Genomic DNA, 25,569 nt, shown 5'->3' with positions numbered 1-25,569 from the left:
GAAGAGCTATTTCAGTTTTGGTTTCATTCAGAGAATTATTTTTAAAAAATATGTACGTACATGTGCATACATGCAGTCAGCGTCAGCTCAGGAGACCGAGGACTTCTCTACACTACAGTGTTAGCTAGAAATATAACTTGAGTGCTGCCCCTAATCAGATTCCCACTCATGCACAAAAATCTCCAGCTCAAGCGCTGCCTGGCCCATCAGAGGGTATATGAATTGTTAATCATGCCTATTATGGTAGTGCCAACCAACCACGAACGGGGCCCCATTGTTGTAGGCACTGTACAAAATACAGAGTAGTACATGGCTCCTTTCCCGGAGAGCTTACAAAAAAGCTTGAGTCCTGCTAATGATGCAGCTACTCTGTGATGCTCATACTACCATTTGGTGCTGTTCAGATGTTGTTTGAACTAAGGAAACTCGAGAGTAGTTAACTGAAGTGTAGATAACTCAGGCTAAGACAAACCTTGAAGCAAAAACATTCTTGTGACAAGAGTAGTAAAGATATGAAACATTTGTATTTATGAAGCCATGTCTGAGATAAATGGGCTGTGGAAATTTCCTCCTGTAGGCGCTGGCAGCCACTACAGAAATGAGCCAGCTCAATTTTGAGTTAATTAAATACTTACTCTATGTGGGAACAATGGATGCAGTCAAATTGGATGGGTCATTAACAGCAAATACTTACATGTCTTTTATAAAAAATGAGGGACGGGGAGAAAATGAAGTTAACCGTCCTTTCTGGTTTGACAGACAACTTTTTTAACTGTGCACTCTCACATCCCTGACCATCCTATTACATCCCCAAAGGACCTTTATATCCTCATATGGTTTCTTTTCTACATTTCTAGTATGAGCTATGTTCCTATATAAAGTACCCTTGATACTATCCCATACTCTCCATATTGTGGTACTCCACAACATGTGCAACCATTATCCACCCACATCAGAACACACTCTCCTCCAGATTGCTCTCCCTTTGTATCATTATCTCATCTCTTATCCTTCATATATTGGCTAAGAACGATTACTCTCATACCCTACCTTCTCACTAACGAGATCACAACATATCTATCTTACCCTCTATGTACATTCTATAAACACCCACCCTTCCAACCACTATTTCACTGTGAACCACAATACATCCCATCGCCTGAACATTTCAAAGTCTAAAAACACTACTATACTTCTCTTGATCTTACTCCTGACATGGATTCAAATACCCCTTTAAATCATACAGAATCCATATATCCATTCTAACCCTGTCTGCAAATATTGCCCCCTAAATATCTCCTGTTCCCAAAGGCTAGATAAGCTATGACTAGCTACTCTACAATGGAAGCTCCCACTTTTTCCCCATAGTGTGGAATGCAAGTTACTAGGGATTGTCTTGTGCCCACCTGCCCTCCCAAGCAGGATAGCATAAAGCCCCTGTGGCAACTACAACAACTGATTACATGAAAAGGTAATTAGACAATTAATTTTAGCTGTCTTTTAATGTAATTTAGCAGCTGAGAATGAGGATGACTGGCAATATCATAGGCCTAATCAAAGCCCATTTAAGTCAATGGAAAGACTTCCATCGACTTCAATGGATTTTGGAGCAGGCCACATGTGATTCACTGAACATCTGCAGTCTGCCAGAAAGTTCTCCATGGCCCATCACTGGAACTGCTGACAGACAAAGAAACTGGAATGTGGTTACAATATGAAAACCCCTTTTCTTCCCAATTTTAATCATTTTTCAAATGTGAAATGCAAACATTTTCATGCTTATCACAAGCTCAGACTAAATTTTATGTGTAGAGTGCACAGCATAATTGACTAGAAGAGCAAAGTTATTAAAAATGTGGAATTTGTCTGAATTATCGAGCTCACAACATTTAGGTTTAGGGTTTTTGTTTGTTAGTTTTTAAAAACTATGTTTTACTAAAATATTCCTTTATTTAAAGCATATCTATTTCTCATCTTTATCTTAACAGTTCTTTTTATGCTTTGGAAAACATGTAAGCATCAACAGCTGCCTCTAACTTTTTATCTATAAAAAGTAATATTATCATAGAATCATAGAATCATAGAATTCAAGATCAGAAGGGACCATTATGATCATCTAGTCTGACCTCCTGCAAGATGCAGGCCCATTGCCTAGGGGGATGTATTAAATAGGGGTGCTTTTACAGTTGAACCCTGTTATGTCGCCGGCCTAGGGGTTTGCCAAAAAGCGTCGAGATAACCGATGATCGAGATAAACAAAAACCAATATGGCGGCAATACATTAACGTGTGCTTGAAATGTCTTTATGTACATGATGTGCATTAATAAATGAGAATGTACATGCACATGTTTTTGGAGGTTTTTTTACACAACAGCGTTGCCGCGATTTGTTTGATGAAGCGATCGGCATGCTATAAAAATGTACAGACATGTTTACTAACAACAAAAGGCATATGTGCACCAACTAACAGCAGAGATTTACCAGTATATTAAGAATAAAAGTTTACATGTCTGTGGAGCCGGGGAGCGGGCGGCCGGGGAAGCAGGGCGGGGGGGCAGCGAAGCGGGGACCGGGTATGGGGGCCAGGCTGACGGGCGGGCGGCGAAGCGGGGACGCGGGGAGCCGGGCGGCTGGGGACGCGGGGGGCTGGGCGGCCGGTGAGCGGGCGGCCGGGGACGCGGGGCCAGGGCGGGAGCCGGGCGGCCGGGGACGCGGGGCCAGGGCGGGAGCCGGGCGGCCGGGGACGCGGGGCCGGGGCGGGAGCCGGGCGGCCGGGGACGCGGGGCCAGGGCGGGAGCCGGGCGGGGCCGCCGCCGGAGTTAGTAGTTTACCGGTAAGTGGCAAATTCGGCGCTCTTCTGTGCTCGAGATATTAGGGTTCGGCGAGATTAAAGAATCGACATAACCGATGAGAAACCGATAAGACAAAGAGGGAGTTTGGCGGTTCCACTTCTAAAACGTCGACTTAATACGATTGGCAAGTTAACCGAGGTCGAGATAAATGGGTTCGACTGTATATCTAGATAGGATTTACTAATAGTTGAATTGATACATTCTATAACTCAGAATCTTACTACATGTAAATAACTGAGAGCAAACATTTTCCCTCCCACTGCTACACTGCAACACTGACAGTGATTATTTTAGGAAAATAGACTTCGAGCTGGAAGACTGGAAAGTTATGACGTTTTCAATAAAAGTTTGTAAATATGAATAGACGTATATTTTTATACTATATTTACCAATGCCTTATGACTTCAGAACACTAATCTGGTTGATTTTGCTTAATGGGCAAGGGTATAAAAACTAAAATGTGAATAAAAATTACACCTGAGATAACTGACATACATTTTAGTCTAAATCTTGCTTCTCATATTTTATATATAGACATACAGATAGGATCAAGCAGGCTAACAAACCAGGATTTGTCTCCTTATGAGTTTAATTTTCCCTCTGAATTTTTGGGTCATGACCAGCCTTTGTTTCATCTTTAACACAAATGGCATCAAGTCTTGAAGTCTTTACTCATGGAAATAATCCCTATTTGTGCACTACAGATAGTGGGACTAAAGGTGGCATGACTGGACCTAGGATTTCAATTCTGGGCTTTTAAAACAACACTAGATACTGTATAGCTATTTTATGGGGTATATTTACAGCTACTGTTTGTGGCTACTATGAACAAAAAAAAAAAAAACAAAACAAAAAAAAAGACCCCCCCACAAGTTTCTGTTTTACCAAATACTCAAAGTAACATTTTTCTAGACGTCATTAAAATTTTTTTAAATGTTTTTCCATGCCTTTACTTGGCCCATTTGCTGCTTCAAGTGAAATGTACTTACTGCTCTTTTTCTGGAACACCCTGTAATCCAAGGCACAGTAAGGTTTCCTGAAATCTGTGGAAGCAAAAAAACAATTATCAATAAAGCACATGCTCAGACTGCTGGTATGGCAAATAATACTATGCATACAGCTTTGCATGACTTGTGCAAAATAATCCAGCTTCAAGAAAGTGTGTATTCATTGTGATAAAAGTGTCTCTCCAGATCTAAATACTCTTCCTTCCTGCTTAAGAAAAATGCTTGCAAGATTTTCATAGGGGGCCAAATTCTGTTTGTGTTATTCATGTGAGTAGCCTGATTACTGTGGGACTGCTCTGATGAGCTGAGCAGAGTTGCTCTTACTGACCAAAAGTTTCAGGACTTTGTACTATATTATAGTAACGCCAGTCCTTAAAACAATTTTTTTTAAATGTTGTCGAAATCAAAACATTTACAGAGCCCTTACTGAAAGAGTATCAAATTTATTCTGCAGCACTGGCCAAAATACATTTTTGTTATTACAGTCTGTAGAACAGAACTACTAAATTAGGATAATATCCTAAATCAACAGCAAGCCAATCTCCCATTAATAAAAACGACCACAATACTGAGTGCTGCTGACTACCTACTACTATCATTGAGTTACAAAAGTTTAGCACCTCTTTGGATCAGGCCCAGCGGGAGATTTGCACAAAGACTATGGGTAGAATATGGTCCTTAGTAATAACTATTGTTTTAGAGCCAATTCGTTTAGTCAGTTTTACGGAGGCAACTTTCATTTACTGTAGTGGAAGATGTACCAGTGTAACTGAAAGCAGAATTTGGTCCTTAATAAAGCTACTGTTACACTTGGCAGGAAAAAAAGGATACAAAGCACTTCTAAAATCAGTGTCACTTCTGCCCTTTGTATATAGAACTAGTGGCACATGCCATTACCCAATTTCAATGCACAATTACAGTAACTGCAAGCTGGGCAAAGTTGTACACCCAAATTGTTTTACATTTTCTTGTTTTTACAGTGTGATTGTTAGGTTTCAGAAGTAACACCTCAACAAGATTAAAGTAAAAGTCAAAATTTGGAAAATAGTTGCTTCAAGCTAGACATCGACACATTCAGATTGTTGGTGTCACTAGGCATAAATCTAGGTAACTCGGGAGGATGGCTTTGGGCCTATGTGACCCAAAGTACCTTTATGTAAAGTGCTTTTGTTAGCCTTACTAAACTTTTGTAACCTTTTGTGTTATGTGCTAATTACTGGCAGTGGCAAGGTTGCTTGATACTAGATGTAGCCAATACTAAATAAGATAGGCGGAAAGCAGGTGCTGTAATTAAAGTTATATGCATGAGAACGTAGCCCCCACGGTGGGAAAGTACAGATAACTAATCACAGAAGAGTTGCTAACGAGCTAAGGTGTTTTTTTTTGCCAAGTATGACTTAACTGCTTCATGTGATTGCTATTGCAAAGTGTATTTGCTGCATGGGAATGAAAGGTGGGGGGAGAGGAGGAGTGTGGGGGTGATGGGAATGCTTAGCTGAAGTTATGTATAAAGAGAGGAAAACCGCTTGTATCGGTGTGCAGGATTTGAGATTGCTAGTTCTCCCTTGCACCTTATCTGGGCTCAAATAAACCTGGTTTTTGCTTCTCCACCTTGGTGTGTCAATTAGTGCTATGCACACCGGGCAACGAACCACTGTTGCTGTCGCCTCGGGCCTCTGTGCCGGCAACAAGATGGTTGTATCTTTGCAACCATGAGGCCTAGAAATTTGAAATGAAAACCTGAATTCTACATCATTTGAGTTTGTCATAGGCCCATCAAGCAGGCTGGACCTAGCTCATGGGCCAAGTGCATGAAACCACTAACTGCCAAAACATACCTTCCAATTGTATCTGTTTATGTGTACTGCTTTTCATGTAATGTGCCAGGGACATTAATAAACAAACCAGATTCAAAACAGTTGGTTTTCAGCATCAAACTTTTCTAGATAGCAGAAATTTGCATTTTAGAGTAATAAGTGATCGTTTTCAGGGGATCTCTCCTCTTGATCACCACAGATTCCCACCCTTCGAAAGAGGCATTTGCTTATATAAACCTGAAGTGTACTTCTTTCTCTCTTTGACTCAAACATGCAGGGTATGAAATAACATTCTAGGCCGGATTTGGATTCTGGTACAAGCATTTTTTATGCACACCAAAAACTGAAGAGACTCTCAAAAAAATTAATAAAAAGGAAGAAAAGAAAGCCACCATAGATTTAATTCACCTATTTCATAATATGGTAAATATAACACTTCCCTCTTTGAATTATATTCATCATTAAAAACATTTACTAATTTCTGAACAAATGCGTATCCAAAATTATAATTATATCTTCCACACCTAAACGTTTATCCTTTGTACTTGCTACCTAAGACACTTTTGTATAAAAAATACCCTTTAAGAGTCTCCAAACTTCCTGTTTAGCCAGCCATCTTCTAGCTTGATCAGGATGCCCTCTCACTTTGGACCACAAAGGACTAGGGTTGCCAACTTTGTAATATTTAAAAAACGGACACTCCTGCAGGAGTGATGGAAACCCCCTGCCACCTCTTCCCCATAAGGTCCCACTCCGTCCCGTCTCTTCCCCCAAGGCCTTGCCTCCATTCACGCTCTTCCCTCCGCGGAGGGACTTGCCTGCAGAGCCAGGGCTGGGACCTGCAGCTGCCCAATGCAGGTAGGAAGCAGCCCTGGCTGAGTAGGGGCTGGCAAAGGTGATGACCCAGTGCCTCCTCACCTGCAGTAACTGGACTTTGGGTGTCCAGTCAGTAGATCTGACTGGACACTGAGGAGGTCCGCTATTCAACCAGACTTTCCAGTCAAAATCTGGACACCTGGCCACCCAAGGCACTACTTCTCAAACTTTTGTACTAGTGACCCCTTTCACACAGCAAGCCTCCCAATGCGACCCCCTCTTATAAATTAAAAATACTTTTTATATATTTAACACCATTATAAATGATGGAGGCAAAGTGGGGGTTGGGATGGAGGCTGACAGCTCACGACCTCCCCTGTAATAACCTCGTGACCCCCTGAGGAGTCCCAACCCCTAGTTTGAGAACCCCTGCTGTAAAGGGAGGGAAACAAGAAAGTCAACATCACCAGTGTTTTTGTCAAAATACCATTCTGTGGTTGCTGCAGACATGCATTGTCCTTTTCATAGTTTCATAGATTCTAAGGCCAGAAGGGATCATTGTGAACATCCAGTCTAACCTCCTGTATAGCACAGGCCATAGAACTTCCCCAAAATAATTCCCAGAGAGTATCTCTTAAAAAAAAAATCAATCAATCTTGATTTAAAAATGGTCAGTGATGGAGAATCTATGCAATCCTTGGTAAATTGTATCAAATGATTACTTACTCTCACCATTATGAAAAGGTAAAGGCAGTGTTTGTATTTACATAGTATCTACAGTTTGTTAGGCAGGGTTTTCAATTACAAAACAAGAAAAAAAAATCAAGAATTTAAAGATACTATGTATATTTTTAACATTTGTCCACCAACATAGTTTTAAGAAGCTAAACCAAACTATTACACTGCTTATGTGATTCACATTAATTTTTAGGGGCTGGAATGCAATACTCATACTCATGAAGAACAGTATCTAGTTCCTTGAGCAATCACACTGGATTTAAATGGGACTACTCAATTTGAGTAAGAGTTTCAGAATCTGGCCCTACATTAACACAGTAATTCAAATACAAACACGTAAAAGCTGATATTTACAAAGAACTGTCTTAATTGACATATATCAGTAGACAATAAAAGGCACCACATCATACTTTTACTAAACAAAACAAAAAAAGAAGCAGCAGCAAGCACCATTCTCTACTACAGGTGGTGTTCGCAATTTCTACATCTGTTAGTCTATTATTAATTTCAGATAAATCTAGAATTTCTATCTTGACATTTTCATGTGTTCAACAACTCTTCATAAGAGAAACAAAATGGGACAGTTCTTTTTTTCAAAAAGAATGTAGAAAACATAACCCATAATTGCCATATCACTAAATAAACTAATGGCTTTATAATTAACATTTTAAAAAGGTATCCCAGACCTCATCTGTACCTGGCTGTAATGTTTTACTTTTTCCATGTACAAAATAAGGACAAATTAGACAGCACAGTACAGTATTAACAAAAATGTTTCCAAACAGGGAAACCTAATGTATTAAACAAAAAAGCACCCCATGTTCATTTAAATTTAACTAAAATGAAATCCTAATATTTTGTACAAAGAAGCTTAATTACATAATTTCACTTTATTCCTCTCCCCCCCCCAAAAAAGGGAGAAAAGACAGACATTAATTTAGCCCTGCAAGTCATGCAACTTGATACAACTGCCTTGCTCCATGATTAAAAAAAAAGTCTTAAGACATTGATTATTCATTTTAATAGTTTGAACAGAAAATTGCTGATGAATAAATAACTGGATAAATAATTCCAAAAGAACCCCTTTGTGTCATGAAAATTGATTATTAAATTTGTTCTTATGTTAGATTAACATAAATTTGATTAAATTATTTCAATTGGGGAGGTTATGACTAATTGCTAATTAGATATCCCACCAATGTTTAACAGTAATGAATTCATCAGGACACAAATCATCACTTCTTGCTCTTAATCACTATCTGTTATAATAACTGAGCATTCAAACAATTCAGTAACTCAAGCTTCATATGTTTCTGAATCTGAAGGATTGCCCAGGAATTTAAGAATTAGGATATTCACTCCCAGGTTGATGGATTAAATTATACTACACTCGAGCAATAATATGAACAATGAATGACTGCATATGCTAGAGTGTCAGACCACTAAAATCTAAAAGAGTTTTCTTTTTTTCCCCCAGGTACTTTCTAGTGCCTCTCCAAAAGAACAATAAAAGCCAACACTGAAAAACCATTACCAAATATTCTTTATGTTCCCACACGCTCTTAATATGTAAACACACAGTATGTCATAAATATTCATGGCAGTAGATTCTCTTAATGGAATACCATCCTGGCTCTTAGCCAAAAAGCCAGCCTATCTTGACAGTTTTCTCATTATGAAATTATTGCCACCAAGAAACACCCTATGTGGGGAAAGGGTCAGAGATGGAAATGGTTATTGGCTTGTTGGGGTGCTCTACTATAGAATAATGTATTTGATTTTGAAGGATGATCAGAGCTTTAGAAACGTGCCTGTTTTTAATATCTAAAACAAAAAAAATCAAATTTAAAAGTGGATCCTTGCCACATACAAAAGTGTATATAAGAAAATAATCAATACATAACTTAACTTATGCACTACAGTAATTTAAGTGGTAAATGTTCTAGAAGCCCCACTTGAGGAAGTGGTAGGCTGCTTGTGACTCAGGAACCTCTTGGTGCCAAATGGCAGAAGGCAAAGGCTTAATATGGTTTGGGATCCCCTGGGTCTAGTAGCTACATATTTCAAAAAGAGTATCATTTAAGGTACATACACACACACACACACACACACACACACACACACACACACACACACACACACACACACACACACACACACACACACACACACACACACACACACACACACACACACACACACACACACAAGACAGGTCACCAGAAGGTGATATCTCTTGCCTGAACAGACCCAGTTTAAGAGACACTTATATTCATAGGACACATTTATGTGTCTTACAATAGAAGTCTGATGGAACACGGTATCACCAGCTAATCAAGACTGCAAAGTTTACGAGAGACCACAAAATCTACAGGAAGAAATACACAACAGCAGGGTTTCCAGTTTATGACTAAGATCAAAGAATTAGTTTGGTATATCAGAAGAATGCAAGGAGACATGATAATTTTCACCTAGTGAGTACACTGACAGTGGGCTTGCTTCATGAACAAAAAATAATAATAATAATAAAAAAATAATCACAACCCTGGCTGTAATACACTGGAAGGATTTTGAGTGACCTTTTGCTCTTATGACACAATGCCTTATTAGTTAAGTTTAGGCTCTAGCAGGCAATTTAATTTTACACGTGACCCTTTTTTTCCCCCAGTATTTGTGCTTGCTAACATTGGAATCTCTGTTCTTTGTTAAATAAACTTACACTTGCTTTCTCTGTAAACAAATCTAAGTGCTATATGATAAGCAGAACTGTGTTCTACAGCATAACTAGTAAGCTGTGGTATACTGTTCCTTTAGGAACAGAGGAGCTGGGAATTCTGAAAGTGTCCTGAGTATCAGGGGCTGGGAAACTCCAGGGAGATGCTCAGAGGTTGGAGTGCACCTATCAGTAACCTGCAAGGAGAAAGCGGGGCCTGTGGAGGCCTGGAATGCAATGCTTGTGGTACCAGAGGCTGATGGTGATGGGGAACTGACCCACTGCAGACACCAACAAGGCTTCCTCATATTAAGGGCAGATGGTAGTGAAATGCCTCACAATCCTGTGTACCCCCAGGAAGAGTCATAGTGCTCAGCTCCCAAAAAACAGCATATTCCCGCAAGATCTCATCTACACAGCCCCTGTGCCAATATCCCCACCGTGGATACATGCTTTCTGCAGAACCAGGATGCCATGAGCTCCTGCCCTCCCCCTCATCACCCACTGCTACCCCCCAAATCTACCATCTTACGGAGGATTTCACAGCAAAGAGGCCAGTGACAAGTAAATTAATGCTGACAGGGTCTGTATGAACTTAAGTCACAACATTTTTGCAACGTTGGAAATGGGCGCAGGGTCAAAGGCACCATGAAAAAAAACAAAAATAAAAAAACACAACAGCTGTTCCCCCTGTGATGCTGCCTAGCAGGTTGCCAGCTCAGCCCAAGGCAGCAGGCTAATTCACTCCAATGCGAATAGAATTCAAAGGAGTGTCAAAAGATATTGTACTGTGATCAGACCAATTCTGATCTGCTAAAGTAGTTCAAAGAAATGTTAATATTATTGTCTTCACACATTAGCTTTGTCCCAGTAGTTAATTAACCCTAGATCAGACGGATGTATTACTGTGTAATAGGGATATAAATACACCTCTATCCCGCTATAACGCAGTCGTGGGGAACCAAATATCCCAACCACGTTTTAGCTGAAACCCTGTTATGTCGGGGTAGGGGCAGCAGGGCTCCAGCGGTGATTTAAAGAGCTCCCGGATCCAGCTGCTGTGGGGAGCCTCAGGCCCTTTAAATCGCCGGCCGGCCCTGCTGCCGCAGCCCCGGGGTAGCGGCGGCAGGGCTCCAGTGGGATTTAAAGGGCCCGGTGCTCCCCGCAGCAGCTAGAGCCCCGGATCCTTTAAAGCGCCGCTGGAGCCCCACTGCTACTGCACTATACACGTACCCGTGTTATATTGGGTTGTGTTATAGCGGGGACCCCTGCTCCAGCTGGCTGGTGTGGCTCAGGACTGCTGCTGGGGCTGCTCCCACTAGCACGGGGCTGAGGCTGCTCCATCAGGCCGGGCCCTGGGGTTGGCAGGCCAGTGCAGCTGGGGGTGCGCCAGCCTGCCCAGGGGTGGGGGTTAATGGTTAGGCTGCATTATCCATTAAGACTAATGCTTACCAGTTAACTGTTTACTATTTTACATCCCTAGCACGTAGATGAGAATTTATTTAACGTGTGAAACTGCATGAAAACTAATGAAGGATTGTTTCTGGCTATCACATTGTTCATGAAAACTAATGAAAGATTGTCTAGACTGCTGTAACAATGCATTGTGCACGTATGTGCAACTGAATTGCCCATCAAACGGGACTGAACTGTAAATGAAGAAGCATGTTAACTTCAAAGTATAGGTCATTATGTTCAACAATGGAAAATCCTTTGTTGACTGAACACAAAGTTTGTGGGAGGGCTCATGCTATGATGGGAAGTTGTCAGATTGCCTTCCAGGGAAAGCAGCTATAAGAAGAAACCCTAGGAGTGATCCAGTATCTCTGGACTGATGGATTCTGACAGGGGGAATCCTGAGCGATTGGACAGAGGTCACTAAAGCCCTTTTGGGTAACCGGAGAGACTTATGGAGAACTAGCATACTACAGCTCTGCTATCATTTGGCATACAAACTCTAACTCACCTGTAATGTATTCTACCTGCTTTAACGTCTCAATAACTCTCATTTCTTCTTCTTCTTAGCTAATATATCTTTAGTTAGTTTACTAGAGAAATTGTTTACGGCTTTGACTTTGGTGTGAGATCAAGAACATCCAATGACATGGGGTAAGTGACTGGCCCTTTGGGGTCAGGAGTGATCTAATGTGTGGTGACTTTTGGTTTTAATAACCTTTTATCACAAATTCCAGTTTGTCTTGGTGGTAAAGTAGGGGTTGGAGAGCCTAGAGGAGGACTGTCTGCGGCTCCACGGTAAGATTAATACAGTGATCCAGGAGTTCACACTTGTTACTGGCTTGATGAAAAATAATAAAAAATATACCACCAGTTTGGGGTGTCTGCCTTGTTTTCTGATAGTCTGACCTGAGACTGGCACACACATCTGTGAGCCATACCAGTCACGGTGACACCCCCATTCCTGGCCAAAAACGGCATGTTGCAAAACATTCATGAGGGACATACACAAAAGTCAGAGGAAATACAGAGGCAAAACTGGTCCCTTTCTAAGGCCCACCGACCAGAATATACCTTGTTTTCATCCCACTAGCCATAGAAACAAAGGGAATGAAAAGGAATGCCTAATGAGGAGCCAGATTTGATTGTAATAGTTCAATTGCATTTGTTAGTTTTTCTGACATAACTATAACAAATCTGTACAAGTTATAATGTTTGGGATGTTCTGATCTGTATTATACTGTATCTTACCCTACTGCAGGCGCCATGAACTAGCATGAGGAGTCTCAACATCTTCCAAAGGGGAAACACTAATATCTTTTATTGGACAACTGTTGGTGAGCGAGAAAGTTTTGAGCCCCACAGAGTTCTTTTCAGGTCTGGGAAAGGTACTCCCAGCTTCACAGTAACGTGCTAAACAATCTGTTCCACCTTGCTTGTTGCTGTGAAGCTGGGATTACCTTTCCTAGACCTGAAGAAGAGTGCTGTGTGGCTCAAAAGCTTGTCTCACTCACTAACAGAAGGCTGGTCCAATAAAAGATATTACCTCACCCTCCATGTCTCTCTAATATCCTGGGATTGCTATGGCTACAACTACACTGCACACAAAGGGCAAGTCAGTTTTCATTCAAAAGGGCTCTTTACCTAGGAAGGGATGCATTCCTTGGGGATATACTTTGGAAAAGAATATACTGAACCACTGCTAACTAGTACAAAGCCATACTATTAAGACTAAAGAGAAAGACTCCCTTTCCCAGGAACAAAAGAATCCTTTGAAATAGGTTGATACTGTCTGAAGTCTTCTTACAGCAATATGAGGAAGAACTGGTCTATTTGTGCAGTAGAAAAAAAAACCTGATTCAAGCTTTCTGATTATAAAATAATTATGGAGATGCATTATATGGGAAGGCTGGTTACAGGTTTGCTAATTTCCCATGTGAACAGCTGGCCTAACGCTTAACAAGTTAATGAGAACTTTTGATATCTAGTTTCCTAAGACCAATGATGAGAAGACACCAAAAAGAATCTGCCACTGCCACCATGTCATGAACTAAACCAAGAATGTCATTTGTTTACAACAGTGAAGAAAAACAAGAAAATACATTTAGATATGTGAAGTTTCAAGTTACCATTCTTAAGCTGTACAGCCTGCACTTTTGCAGCTTTTAACAGCTCATGGCTAGACAAAAATATATTTACAGGCTTTTCTTCATTTTCACAAATCTGTTTTTTCTTAAGTAAAGGCACTTTGTTTAAATAACATTCTGATCCAAATTTGCACTTTAACAGCAAGTGCTAATTGACCATCTCTAGAGAGGAGAAAAGCTCTATCCATTAAGGGAGAGAAAGGATAATAAGCATAGCACATGCACCCAAAATGGCAAGGAGATTGCTTGGGAGGATTTGCAATTCCTATTCATAGAGGTCACAAAAACTATGGACAGAGTTTATGCTGATGGGCCTTTAAAACCTGTGACTGCCACAGAACTGTGACATTCCTGGTAGTATCTTATGATGAAAAGTGACATTTATTTGAAGAGTTAAACTACAGTAGTGAGAAAAGTATTTAGAAGAAGGTGTTGAACTTCTGGGATGCCTCAGCTTTACCATTAGGAGACTACAGTTCCTCTGAAAGAGGAACAGCAACCAATGTCATGTCAGGAGACAATGCTCAAAGCTATATCCTCATCATGATCATCAAGAGCTCCTTAACTCAGGTTCCAGGCTCTGCACTATACTGGAAAGCACAGCAGGTCTGCCACTTTGAAACCAACTCTGATGTTTCCTGCAGTTTCTTTTCCTCCAACAAATGGATCCACAATGGTTTGCAACGCTCCAGCCACTGCTGGACATAGGTCTTTCTTCTGCCCCCCAGTAACCTGCATTCACATTTCTCCTCTCTCTTTACCCCTGTAAGCATATTTTATGGGCATGAGATGCAACCCGGGTCCTGGAGATGCCCTCATTAAATCTCCTGTAACACAAATGGTGCAAACTAAACTGCAAGGATGAAGGACTCACACCCTTGTAACTGGTGTCTGCCAACACCCTGACTACTTGGAAGGAGATCCCAATCGCCATCAAAAAACAGGAAGCAAAAGAGTAGATGGTAGCTTGGTGAGCGGGGGGGAAAAGAAGGAGGAACTGATGCTTACCATTTCTAACAATGAATTCAAAACTTTCATTTCAAGGAGAGGGGATGGGTGCACTCAAAAAGGAGGGAGCGACTGATATGATTTGCCCTATATGCCAGACTCAGCTCATAGCATTTAGGAGAAAACCTGAAAACAGTGCCAAGGAACAGTGTAAACTTTCATCAATGGATCAAGATATATTAGTCTACATTCTCAGCTTTCACAGAAGAAGAGTCTTGAAAATCTGAAAGGCAAAAATAAAGGTACAGATTACCTGGTAGTTGTTTTGGTTTTGCGACAGCCTCAGTTGATTTGAAGATGTAAAATGAGGAGAAAAGTTACTTCTGGATGGATTAGCAGTACTATACAGTGTACTGGATGGTGTATGTAATGAGGTCCGTGGAGGCAAGCGGTAGTCTCTGTTATGATATAATACATTGTCAGGCAAGTCCCTGGCATTCACCATCTGTGAACTGCAGCTCACATTTCTGCCTGGTCCAGACAAAGCTGTGCTTTGGTTCTCCACTCGAAGGGAACTGCTATTTTCACAAAATCTTGAATAACTTTGTATTTGTGCTCCCATAGATGCAAGCTCTTCCTCTCTAGCATATTCATCATCAGCATCTCCTGTTTCCATTGCAATGGACAGGCAACTGCCTTCGACCGAACAAGGTTTCTGTGTTGTATTTCCTCCCATAATTCTTTGAGGTTGATCAGTAACTGCCAAGGAAAAAACTTCACGAATTTCCAAGTTTTGTGTGCTACAAGAAGGGTCTCGAACATTAGCTCTTTGTCCAGATGGGATGTGTGATGCAAAGGCTGTGTGTTCTGGTTTGTGTAACCTCTGACACCCCACTGGTTCAGCTTTACATGGCCTGTGGCATATTATTGGCTTTTGAGGTAACACTAACTCTGCAGTCTGGACTGATGAACCACCATAATTTTTCTTAGTATGATTGTATATGGAGTTTGCAGAATTCAACACACTTGTTTGTCTTGACAAAATAATAGTTTTTTCCCCCAGGAGCAGCGAAGCACCTTTACAATGTGATACTTGTCGTCCTACAGGGATATGCTGCTGCTGAAATTCTGTATCACTTTTTCCAGGTGGTCTCTGAATAGAGTTTTTATGTATCTCAGTCATTGAAGCATTAGTCTGTTTCGTGGATCCCTGCCTGCTGGATGAACTAGCTGGGCTATATATACCAGTTACTATTACATCATTGTTAGATGATGTCCAAGAAGACTGCTGGCTTTGGGATCGAGCAATGTTTACCACATTTCTGACTGCTACTTCTGGAGGCACTGTAGGCGTGCTAGGAACAGTCCTTGGTGGGGTGCCTCCAGATTCTGCAACATTCTTGCTGCTCATCTTTCTTCTTTTATTGCCAACCCAAGTCTGCAAATACAAAATATTAACATATAAGAATGTTAGCCACAGTCAGGTTTTTTTTTTAATATTCAAAGCCTCAATCTTGCAAAGACTTCCGCATGTATATAAGTCTTTACAATTAATATTTAAATTACTGATATATTAGAAATGGGTAGCGTCAAAAATAGTTGCAAGGGGGAAGGGGAAAGAGACATGTCTTGATTATGCAAAAATCAAAACCACAGATAATGGGGATCCAGGTCCCATTTTATCCAAATGCCTGAAGTTCAGTACAGTGAAGATTTCCAGTTTTGGCCCACCTCAGAAAAGAATATACAACTTGTTGCATCTCCCCTCTTCTTGCCCCAAAATGATCTTTGCATAAATATGGCAGAAGCTTGCGGTTTTGTCCTCCACATACTTGGACTTGGTTTTACCTTTCATTTTTTATTGTGACGAAAAACCAAACAAGGATACACTAGGTGTTTAATTCCTTCCCCTTCCCAATTTCAACTTTTACATCTAGTTAAAATAAGGTACTCCTGAAACCAGTAACTATACTGAGAGATTCAGCATAATCAGTATCTTCACTATCCAATAGCTGAGATGTTTTCAAAATTGCCATACTACAGACACTTCTATCTTCTCTTATTTTTTAATTTAATAAAAAATAAAAAAACCCACAAGTATAGTCCTCAAAGTACCAATGAATCCCAAGACAGGGGAAAAGTTTTCCAACACAAACGGACTGAATTGAAGATTGGTCAAAAAAGAATTGTAAAAATGTTGGTCTTTTTAATTTAACTTTTTAAATTATATACCTCAAGAGCTGCATTTAGTGAGAAACAGATTTGATTGCACAAATATAATACAGACTAAGGGGATTAGGTTCAACAGACAGAATAATTTCCCATTACAGATATTTCTGTAACTAAGAGTGAAAAAATATGAAATTATATACAAGATATTTAAAACAGTGGAGGCTGTTTTATGCAAAAGTCTCTTTTTTGAAGAGAACAAGCTAGAGATCTTTAGTGATTTTGTACTTAAGGTCCAAAAACCCATTACTGGTTTCAAACAAAATACATCAAGTAGGAAACTAATGAATGAAAATATATTTAACAAAAAGGTAGTGGGGAACACTAAGGGCTGGAGCACCCATTGGGGGGGGGGGAGGCAGTCCCTCTATCAGCGCCTCCGCCTCCCTCCAGTGCCTCCCATCAATCAGCATCTCCCGCCCGCCATGGAACAGCTGATCCGCGGCATGCAGGAGGCACTGTGAGGGAGGGAGGGAGGGAGAAGCAAGGGTGGGGGAGGGGCAGGAAGAGACAAGATGGCGGTGGAGCCTTGCGGGAAGGGGTGGAGTGCAGGCAGGGTGGGAGGGGAGCACCCCTCTGACACATTAGAAAGTCGGCGCCTATGACAGCATGCATGGTGTTACAATATCAGTACTACACAAACAACCTTTACCATGAAAGAGGTGAGATTAATTTACACACTCATAAGATTTTTGTATTAAGTTGTCTGCAGTGTTGTTGTAGCCATGTTGGTGTCAGGATGGGTGAGAGAATATCTTTTATTGGATCAACTTCTGTGCTACACTGGCAATTTACAGCGCTGCAACTTTCTCGCTCAGGGATGTGAAAACACCCACCCCCCGAGCACAGCAAGTTTCAGCACTGTAAAGCACCAGCGTAGACAGTGCACCAGCGCTGGGAGCTGCGCCCCTCGTGGAGGTGGGTTTTTTAGAGCACTGGGAGTATTGCCAGGGTAGACTAGCCCAGAGCTCTTCAGGTCCCAAAAAAGTACTCAGGGTCACAGCTAAACAGAAGGTGAAACAGACTGTTTAACATAAGTAGTTATCATGTATTGTAAGAGACCATTTAAGGTGAAGTGGCCACTTAACACCTCTGCAGTCATAGAACCAGTGTTTAATAGGTTACAGATTGTAGTAATAAGCCATAAATCCAGTATCTTTATTAAGACCATGATTTTTACTGTCTAGCAAAGTTATGAATTCAAACTCCCAGGCTTAAATTAAATGTAGACAAAGGTACTGAACATGCCTATCACAATGTGTGCCCCAATTACAAGTATGTGGGTGAAACCAGACAATCACTATGCTCTTGAATGAACTCACGCAGAAAAATTATAAAAGACACATAATATCACAATTTTCAGACCACTCCATATCTGACCTCTCAGGCCTCATCCTCAAAGGAAACCTGCACAACACATTTAAATGATGCTTAAATTTATAAAACTTTGCTAGACCCTAAAAATAACGGTTTTAATACAGACACTGGATTATGACTTATTACAACAGTCTGTAACCCATTAATCCTCCTTTTTTTGTCCTATGACTGCAGCGGTGTTAACTGTCCACTCCACATTGAATGGCCTCTTACAATATGTTAACTACTTATGCAAAACAACCTGTTCCACCTTCTCTTTAGCTGTGACATTTTTGTACCTTTCCCAGACCTGAAGAAGAGCTCTGAGTAGCTCGAAAGCTTGTCTCTCTCACCAAAAGAAGTTGGTCCAATCAAAGATACTACCTCACCCATCCTGTCTCCTCCTACTGATGCCTAGTCTACACTAGAAAAATCAAGTTGGCTTAACTATGTTGGTCAGGGTAAAAAAATCCACCCCCCTGAGTGGCGGCGTTAAGCCACTCTAAGTCCCCATGTAGACAGTGATAGGCTGACAGAAGAATTCTTCCACTGACCGATCCAATGGGAGAACCCCTCCCATCACGTGAGTTGCATCAAGACTGAAATACTGCAGTGGCACAGCTGCAGTAACCAGATGTCCCGATTTTATCGGGACGGTCCTGATTTTGGGGGCTTTTTCTTATATAGGCACCTATTACTCCCCACCTCCTGTCCCGATTTTTTACATTTGCTGTCTGGTCATCCTATGCACCACTAGCATTTTAAGTGTACACAAGCTCTAAGTTTGACTTCAGATTTGTAACTGTCAATTTATATGATTCCGTATAAAGAGGAGAGTTATGGACATTAAGGATCCACTAGAAAATAAGGGCTTCCTTCTGCTCGCATTCAGGTTAGTGACAAAACTCCTTGGACATCTATGGATGCAGGAACAGACTGTAAGTGTATACATACATCATATAGTGCAATTTTTTTTGCTGTGCCACTTCGCTGATCTTTGGTGTGCAGCAAAATGGTGACCAGTTAACTCAAACAAGAGCTGAAAATTCAGCAAACCAAGTGATCAGTTTTATACAGAACAAAAGGGAGGTTTTATTCTGTACTTACTCTGGATTTTATACAAGTACTTTAAAATAAAAAAAAGGGCAGCCAACCCCACCTTACATTCTGATACACCCACATAGCTGTTTATAGTTTAATATTTGAACCTCATATCTACGGAAATTCACTGGAAATCTCACCCCAAGACAAAAAGTAGTCTGACACTCATGTTAACAGAAGGGAGCAGTTTTTTGCATTACTACCCATCTACTACCATGTATCATGCAAAATACAGAATGATACCAATAACGACATCTCATTTACAAGTTCTAATGATCAGTATAAAAACAAATTTAACAATTGTAATGATACGTAGCCCCCGATCCAGCAAAGCACTTAAGTTAAGCACATGATTAAGCATGCAAATCATCTCACTGACTTCAATAGTTACATATATAAGTGCTTGGATTAGCAAGGGTTTATATTCCTCCCATAATGTTTTTAGTTCTGCTCTCTTCTTAAATGGAAACAAGCAGCCTCCAACCCAAACATGACTAGCCACAAGTTTCAGGAAAAAGCAAATTAATCTCTCTCCCAATTAGCTCACAATCACAGACATTAATTTGAAATGGATATCTGAAAACTTATTGCATCCTGTGGCACTATTTGTTTTACTTCTACTCAGATATCATTTCAATTTGAAAAGGATATTATCAAAAGAAAAACTGTAAAATATATTTTAAAAACCCAGCTTGGAACTAATAGAAAAATCACCTCATCATTCAGCAAAATTAATACTCAATTGTCAAATCAAACAGTTATTTTAAAACATATACAAGAAATTGAAGTAAAACTGCTTTGATAAAATACTTTAATAGTTAACATAACTGTAGTTGTAAAGAAATAGCTTATTTCTGAACTTTCTATGTTGGGAATGTCCAAATCCATTTTGGTTTGAATGCTTAAGTGTCCCAACAAAGAAAAAAATCCTCTTTCTTTCCAGGACTGGCTGTACAGGTCCTAATTTGGAAAGAAACAATATATTGCATCATCTACTTTTGTCATAAATCTTGTTTTTGTTTTTAAAATGGTATCATGAACCAAAATAAGTCATTAAAGAGAATCTCAGAATAAGTCTTTACCTTATCCCCAAGCCAATTCAAGAATTTGTCAAGTTGGCAATATACTAACCCATAAAACTAATCAAGACTCAATACAGAGATTAACATCAGAGACACTATCGCATTTTCTGTATGACTTTTACATTATTATTATTATTTTCTAGTATTGTGGTAGCATCTGTGCATCTCAACTGAGATCTAAGTCCCACTGTGCTAGGCACTGTACATAGTAAGAGATAGTCTTTGCTTCTACAGTCTAAACAGACAGAAGAGACAAGGGGAGGTGGGGATTATAAAATGCCAGCAGAGCAAGAGGTATGTTGGTCCACAAATGGCATGTTACTGCCCCAATTTTTGTGGAAATGCTTTCGTCAGGAAGGCGATGGCTAAACAGACAGAAAACTGAAAGAAGAATGGACTTGCAGGGAACAGAGTAAAGGGGATTGGAGAAGAAAGAAGAGGAATGGAAGGCAGGGAGTAGAGTGAGGCAAAGAGACTGTGAGGGACCTGAAGCAATCAGCCAATCAGCATAGGGGAGAGAATGTCCAGAGCAAAAACTACTGAAAGCATCCAAAGTTCCCTACTGCAGCTACTTGTCTGCTCCTGCCAGTCTGAGTTTCTGGTGGGCTTCCTAGGGTTTTTTTCCACCCCTACCCTGAGCTCAGGTTTCTCCAGAGAGGCAAGGCTACTTAGAAGCTGGTGCCCCTGGAAGGGGGGGGGGCACGATGGGAGGGAAGGAGCGCTCCCCTACATGGTTCTGGGTCCACAGAGTTGGGAATAACAAAATGGGTCTTATCTCCTTCCTCCCTCCCACACAGTGTTGTAGATGTACCCACTGCAGCTGCTTGTATCTGGCTCCTGCCTGCTTGATTGTTGTACCAACCCTCAACTATTGCTTCATGATTTCTACTGCCTTGTGAAACATATACAAAATGGCTCTTCTTTCATAGGGGGAGCATTATCCTGCTCCCATGGAATTCAGTGTCTTCAGAAGAGACCCCAGAAGCACTAAGCTACTCAATGATATTATTGTTTAGTGATAAATGTAATACCAATAAGCAGCAATGCCATCTATTTATGACAAGGAACACAGCAGTTTTATAGATCTCTTTCAATGTCATTTTTAAAGGATACAAAATTTCTATTCTATTTCAAAGTGGCTTCCTGATATAAACAACATTCACTTTATGTGATATATAATCTACTGCTTGCACAGTATGAAAGTCCCTACTAATACTTCAATAACGTAAAAGTGTTCATAGGAACACAGACTACAAGCAACCCTCTCTCAGGAAAGAATGAGCATATATTACAGCTGGGGATGGAAGCCTTTTAAAAAAATAAAGTTAATGATTCCATCCCCTACAGATATTTTATGTAAACAAATGTACTTGTTAAATAATTACGTAAATTCAAGTGTGGAAGGCCTCAGTACTTACCCTGACTACACTGAAGTCCAGCTTAGTTTCTTGTGCACACTGTAATATGAGCTGAAAGCAATTTTTACTTTGATTTGTCATTCCATTTTCATAATAACGCTGTAATATCCTTTGTTGTTCTACAGTAAATACAGAACGCAGATTCATCTAAAAATAAAAGAAGATACTCTGAAAGTTGGAATAAATATTTTAATACTTGTAGAAATTACTCATTTATCCAAACAATCATAAAACTAGGGTACACATCTCTTTTTTCCCCTAAAACAAAACAAAAAAATTCATCCATACTGATATTTTTATTTACTTTTCAGAACTTCTGATACAAACTATGTTAGTGGTTTTCCTTTATGAGATGGATTTAACCTGAGCTGTTAAACTATATAAACAAAAAAAGGCTGTCCCCTTTTTATAGCAATAATAACTAAAAAACCTCTTCTAACTAATTTCAGTTTAAAAGGCTTCTTCCTGAAGATGCCAATGTTGCTTGTAACAACAATCAGTAAATTCTCTACAGAGCAGCACAAACTATGAGATGAAGTCAAACTGTCACCTTGGGGGCAGTGAACACTCATCAAACATTTAACCAAAACTGTAAAGGCCTGGTTTACACTTAAAAGCTATGTCACTCAGAGCTGTGAGAAATTTCACATCCTGAATGCAGTAGTTAGATCCACCTAACCCCTGGTATAGAAGCTGTTAGGTCAATGGAAGAATCCTTCTGTCAACCTATCTACTGCTTCTCAGAGAGACAGATGAACTACACTGATGGAAAAAACCTTTAGTCAATGCAGGAAGGGTCTATGCTGCAGCACTGCAGCTGTAGTGTAGACATACCCTAAGGCAACTTTGCTAAATCTCCATAAAAACGTACTAGCCCAGACATAAAGTCTACATCAGGGGTCAGCAACCTCTGGCACGCGGCTCGCCAGGGGCCAGGCCAGCTTGTTTACCTGCGGTGGCTCCCACTCTCCGGGGTTCGCCATCCCAGGCCAATGGGGGCAGCAGGATGCGGCGCGGGCTGAGAGATGTGCTGGCCACGCCAGTTGGAGCCGCAATAGGCCAAACCTGCAGACACAGCAGGTAAACAAACTGGCCTGACCCGCCGGGGTGCTTACCCCGGCGAGCCGCGTGCCAGAGGTTGCCGACCCCTGTCTACATGTTCACCTTTTCCATAAAATTAAAAATACACACTCCACATAAACCTAATGCTATTTTACATTATTATCCAAAAAAAACCTCACTCCTGGCAAGATGAAATTGTTATCTCAAAGGATGTTTTTGCTTTATCACCATTTAACATTTTTATGGCCTGATCCTACTATCCTTATGCACCCAAAACATTAGTGGGAATTTTGAGCGCACATGCAATTCAGGACTGGGCCCTTTATTTGGCTTTAAGCAAAAGGTGGCAGTGGGAGAAGAGCAAGACAGCATATGATGGCAGTTTTGAAGTAGCTGATATAGTGCCTAAGGGAGCAAAGAACAACTGACCATACAAATTATTTTTAAATTTTAAGTAAATGTAGAACACAGTAAAAAGAAAATAAAAAAGTCCATCTTGTGGGAAAAGAGAGAAGAAGAAAAAAAAATCCATTCCAGCTACTGGGATATCTTAGGGAGAAAGTTGTTACAATAATTTTTGTACATTAATTACAAAATAAAATTTAAAACATCTAAACATTTAAATTGTTTGTAGATATTAGACAGAATCTTAACTATGACCACAATCATTAGTTTCCTATAAAGTAAAAAAACTTCATGTAGAAACAACAAATTCAGCTTGTTTTATACAAAAACAGAACATTAGACTGACATTGCTGAACAAGAGAACAAAACTTGACCCTCAGCAAAATAATTCTTTGAAATAAAAATAAAAATCATGTTACATTTAACTGAAAACACTGTCCCTTTACAAACTAGCAGGCTGAAAAACTATAGATTTATTTTCTTTAAATGTATGTGTCAAAACAATATGATTGGAATTTTTTTAATATCGTGATCTGAACTCTGTCCAACTTCAGCAGGGTGCTTCACCACCAATATTATCAGTCATTAATGTTAAGGACTCGTGGTAAAATTCTATTATTTCCCTAGGTCAGAGCTTTAATGGCAGAGTTTACTTTCCTCCAAATGCTAATAACGGACAAAAAAAGAGGCATTTTCACAAAGATTTTGTATGTAGCTTTAAAAAAATAGGTGATTAATTCCTTGCCTTCCAACAGTGCACACTGAAGATGATTTGTCCATACCATATTTCACCTCCCCGCCCTTACCTCAAACTGTCTGTCTAACAGAAGTTATGTTGTTTACAGCACTAACAGACATGCCATGTGTCATGCATTTTTGCACTGAGGTCTATCACGCACCAGGCAGAACTAGTAAAATGTCACACACAGGGGGAAGGGAGAGACCATCCCTCCCAATACTCTGTAGCCTAGAGAAATGTACAACAAAGTACAAGGCAAGAGGTAGGAGAGCCATCTCTTCCACTAACAATGAGCAAGACTTCACACCCCTTTCAGAAGGGAGGCAACTATCATTCACCCATTTTACAAATAAGGTAACAGAGTTTTCATAAGGCCACCACAAGCAGAGCTAGAAATAGAACCCAGTTCTTGGATATGACAGGCCTAAATTCCATCCACTGATTCACACTGCCTTTCTGAAGAAGTATTTGTAACCCTGGGTCTCTTTGTCCCTATCTGGAGGTTAGACCATGTGTACAAGCTTATGAGTCTTCTGCTGCCTCTATATGAATGGAACTCAAGTGATAGAGATCCCAGGTTCAGTTCCTACAGATGACCAAATTGATCTGTTAGACTTGGTGATGCTGACTCTCACAACTAGAACCCACTCTCATCACAGAGCCAGAGGCCAAATCCTGATAACTCAACATGCTGCTGTATGTCATACTCCTGAGGGCATTCTGTGCCAAAAAATTAAAAAGTCTGCAAGTTTTACTTGTCAATAAATAAATGCAGAGGCTCCAGCATGGCAGTGGGGAGCACAGGCCACTGGCTGCAGGAAGGTGGAAGATCACCCTGCAGGTCCCCATCCACCCCTAGGACATAGACTCAGCGGCAAGGCTGCACCCAACCCTGACACAGCACAAGGCCTGGACCTGCCCCAGAAACACCCTGGGGCCCTGCCCCTCTGTGCCAGGTGTGAGGAAGTCAGGCTCAACCAGGCTGGATCCAAGTGTGAAGGGGCTCAGTGTGGAGGATACAGGTGTGAGGTGAGATTGTTCTGTGTGGGACAATCTGGGTGCAGGCAGCTCAGTGCAGGGGTCTAGGTATGGGGGGATCTGGATGCACCGAGGCTCATTGTGGGGGTTCCAGGTGCAGGGGTTGAGGTTCAGTGGAGTGGGATTTGGGTATGGAGGTCTAGGAAGGTTCTGGTTGTAGAGGGTAAGGCTTGGAAGGGGTGTCTGGGTAGGGAGATCTAGATGCACAGGGGTTGGGTGGATGGGAGAGCAGCTCCCCATACAATGACCCCTCTTCCCACAGCTGACAAGCGACGGGGGCAGGAAGCAGGGGAGGATACTGAGCTTCCTGCAGCTGGGGAAGGTTTCTGCAGGTGAGTCTGACACAGCCCCAGCCACTCTTTGCAGGGGAAGAGGAAGTCCTGTCCTCTCCCACCTCCAGCCCAGACAGGACTAGCAGCTGATCCCAGCTCACGATAGGAGCCACTGGCTTGGGTGTCCCCAGCCCCACAGTGATTTACCTCTCTGCTGGCTGCTCCAGGTGCCTGAAATGATGTACCTGCACTGCTAGGGAATGGTGTGTGACTGCTCTTGTAACTTCCCTTCGCTTCCCTGTCAGAAAGTCATTCTTCTGCGGGGAAGCAAAGAAATCTGTGAGGGACATGAATTCTGCGCACGCGCAGTACT

At 40.9% G+C, this 25,569-nt stretch overlaps 1 protein-coding gene across 15 annotated transcripts in view; it reads right to left on the bottom strand.

The window, feature by feature from the left end:
- HDX (highly divergent homeobox) overlaps window positions 1-25,569 on the bottom strand; it is an 82,302-nt gene that overhangs the window by 45,926 nt on the left and 10,807 nt on the right. For 12 of the 15 annotated variants that reach the window (XM_039488357.1, XM_039488346.1, XM_039488352.1 and 9 more), the window contains 3 exons: window positions 21,681-21,827; window positions 14,808-15,932; window positions 3,843-3,896 (listed from right to left, as the gene is read on the bottom strand). In XM_039488357.1, coding sequence (XP_039344291.1) covers window positions 3,843-3,896; window positions 14,808-15,932; window positions 21,681-21,827 — 1,326 coding nt within the window. Of the gene's footprint in view, window positions 1-3,842; window positions 3,897-14,807; window positions 15,933-21,680; window positions 21,828-25,403; window positions 25,514-25,569 lie in introns of all 15 variants that reach the window. The other 3 variants (XM_039488354.1, XM_039488353.1, XM_039488348.1) reach the window with 1 other exon arrangement.

Source organism: Mauremys reevesii, linkage group 9 (assembly GCF_016161935.1).
Source record: "Mauremys reevesii isolate NIE-2019 linkage group 9, ASM1616193v1, whole genome shotgun sequence".
NCBI lineage: Eukaryota > Metazoa > Chordata > Testudines > Geoemydidae > Mauremys > Mauremys reevesii.
This window is presented reverse-complemented; position numbering and strand designations above follow the sequence as displayed.